The sequence below is a fragment of the Meleagris gallopavo genome, chromosome 23, assembly GCF_000146605.3.
Source record: "Meleagris gallopavo isolate NT-WF06-2002-E0010 breed Aviagen turkey brand Nicholas breeding stock chromosome 23, Turkey_5.1, whole genome shotgun sequence".
NCBI lineage: Eukaryota > Metazoa > Chordata > Aves > Galliformes > Phasianidae > Meleagris > Meleagris gallopavo.
The window spans coordinates 583,264-585,043 of record NC_015033.2 but is presented as its reverse complement, the minus strand read 5'-3'; the positions used below and the strand labels follow the sequence as shown (position 1 = coordinate 585,043).

The following is a 1,780-nucleotide window of genomic DNA, read 5'->3' as shown; positions in this document are numbered from 1 at the left end:
GCAACTCGGCCCCCTCCCCCACCCCCTGGCTACCCTGCACCCGCACCGCCCGTTGCCCCCGACACCGCCGACATCTACGTGCGGGCCAAGAACAACCTGCGGCATGTGGAGAGCCAGGCGCTGCGCAGAGAGGTACGGCCCATAGCTCAGGGATGATGAGCCACCAATGGGCCATGAGAACCACTAACTGCAGTGGAGTGTGGCAAGCTGGGGCCAACGGTGCCCCAACATCGTTGTGGCAGCAGATGGTTCTGATGCCCTGGCTGTGCCAGCTCGGCGTGCCACACTGTGTGGGTAGCATGTGCCGAGCCCACGTGGTGCCGGTGGTGCCACTGACGCAGCGTCCCTGGGCGAGCTGGGCGTGGGCGGCTGTGCGGAAGCGTGGGGTGCAGGCAGCAGCTGTAACCTGAGTGCCCGGCTCCGGTGTCACCTGCACCGCAGGTGTCGGGTGGCATTGCTGGTGCTGCCAGGAGCTGAGAGGGCTCAGCGGGACGCACAGGTAAGAGGGGTGCAGCCGCCCAGGGCGGGGGAGTGCAGGGTGTGGGGGGCTCAGGGTCCTCTGGCCATGGGCAGCAGCACCTGGCTGAGGGCAGGGGCCCAGAGCACGGCCACAGGGTCCTGGTGCACAGCGGCGGGCAGTGCTGGGCTCTGTGGCGGGCAGGCTGGGGGCTCGGTACCACAGTGTGTGCCAGCTCTGCTCTGGGCTCAGCTCCCTGTCGTGCTCCCCACAGGATTCGTTAGAGGAACTGGGCAGCCCTACCTGGGGCCAATGACTGGGGCTGCCCATGGGGTGTAGGTGAGCCCGGGCACAGCCGGTGCCGGGTGCGTGAGTGCTGCTCGGTCCTGCAGCACCAACCCTTGTACCCTCCCATGGGGCTGGGGCCATGGCTGCTGGGGCCAGAGCCAGGCTTGGCTCAGTGCCCGATGGAGCAGGAAGCGCCGAGCTGGCACTTGTTGACTTAGGTGAGGCTGCAGGCTGCACGGAGCAGCTGGGCTTGCCATGCAAATGCCTTGGGTGGAGGTGGCATGCAGGGAAATGCAAATAGTGGGGCCCTGAGAGCAGAGCGTGGGGCGTGGGATACAGGACACAGTGGGACCCCTCACCCAGCAGCAGACACAGCAATGTGCCACACGGCACGACCTGCAAAGTCCCAGAGGTATGCAGAGGGGTGAGCCGAGGCCATGCTGCCGTGGGTCTTACGGCCTTAATAGTGACATTGACTGCCAGGTTTGCAGCAGGGCTCCAGGCCACAGGGATAAGCTCCAGCTCCTGGCTAATCCATGGGGCCAGGACATGGCACTCCTGTTCCCAGGGGGTTATCCCAGGGGAAGCTCAGCCGGGCTGCTGGGCACGGGGTCACGGTGCCAGGCACCAACAGGGCCCACCACCGGCCCGTGGCGCACAGCCGGCCTCTGCCCCACGGCCATATCGGGGCCTTGCCCTGTGCACCCGCTCAGCTGCGCTCCCTTTGCAGCTGGTGTCGCGTGAGGGCAGCCCCGAGGGCCTGCGCCGGGCCGACTCCACGCGGCGGTCACGGAACTTCAGCAAGCAGCCGAGCACAGGTGACTACTACAAGCACCTGGGGCCCAGCGCGGCAGAGCTGCCCGGCCCACGCAGGATGGCACACAGCGAGGAGGTGAGCGCAGCCCCGGAGCTGCGTGCGTCGCAGTGCCCCGACCCCGTGTGATCCCTGCCTGCACTCTTCCAGAGCTCTCCACTGCCCGCGGACGCCATGCACAATGGGGGCCCGGCAGAGAGCAAGCCCGGCACGGAGCTGCC

At 67.5% G+C, this 1,780-nt stretch overlaps 1 protein-coding gene across 1 annotated transcript in view; it reads left to right on the top strand.

The window, feature by feature from the left end:
- ESPN (espin) overlaps nt 1-1,780 on the top strand; it is a gene marked incomplete at its 5' end in the record, with an annotated part of 9,821 nt that overhangs the window by 3,770 nt on the left and 4,271 nt on the right. The window contains 3 exons of the mRNA XM_031556712.1: nt 1-132; nt 1,476-1,637; nt 1,710-1,777. The exon at nt 1-132 is cut by the window's left edge and continues 203 nt beyond it. Of these exons, the coding sequence (XP_031412572.1) occupies nt 1-132; nt 1,476-1,637; nt 1,710-1,777 (362 nt within the window). The remainder of the gene's footprint in view (nt 133-1,475; nt 1,638-1,709; nt 1,778-1,780) is intronic.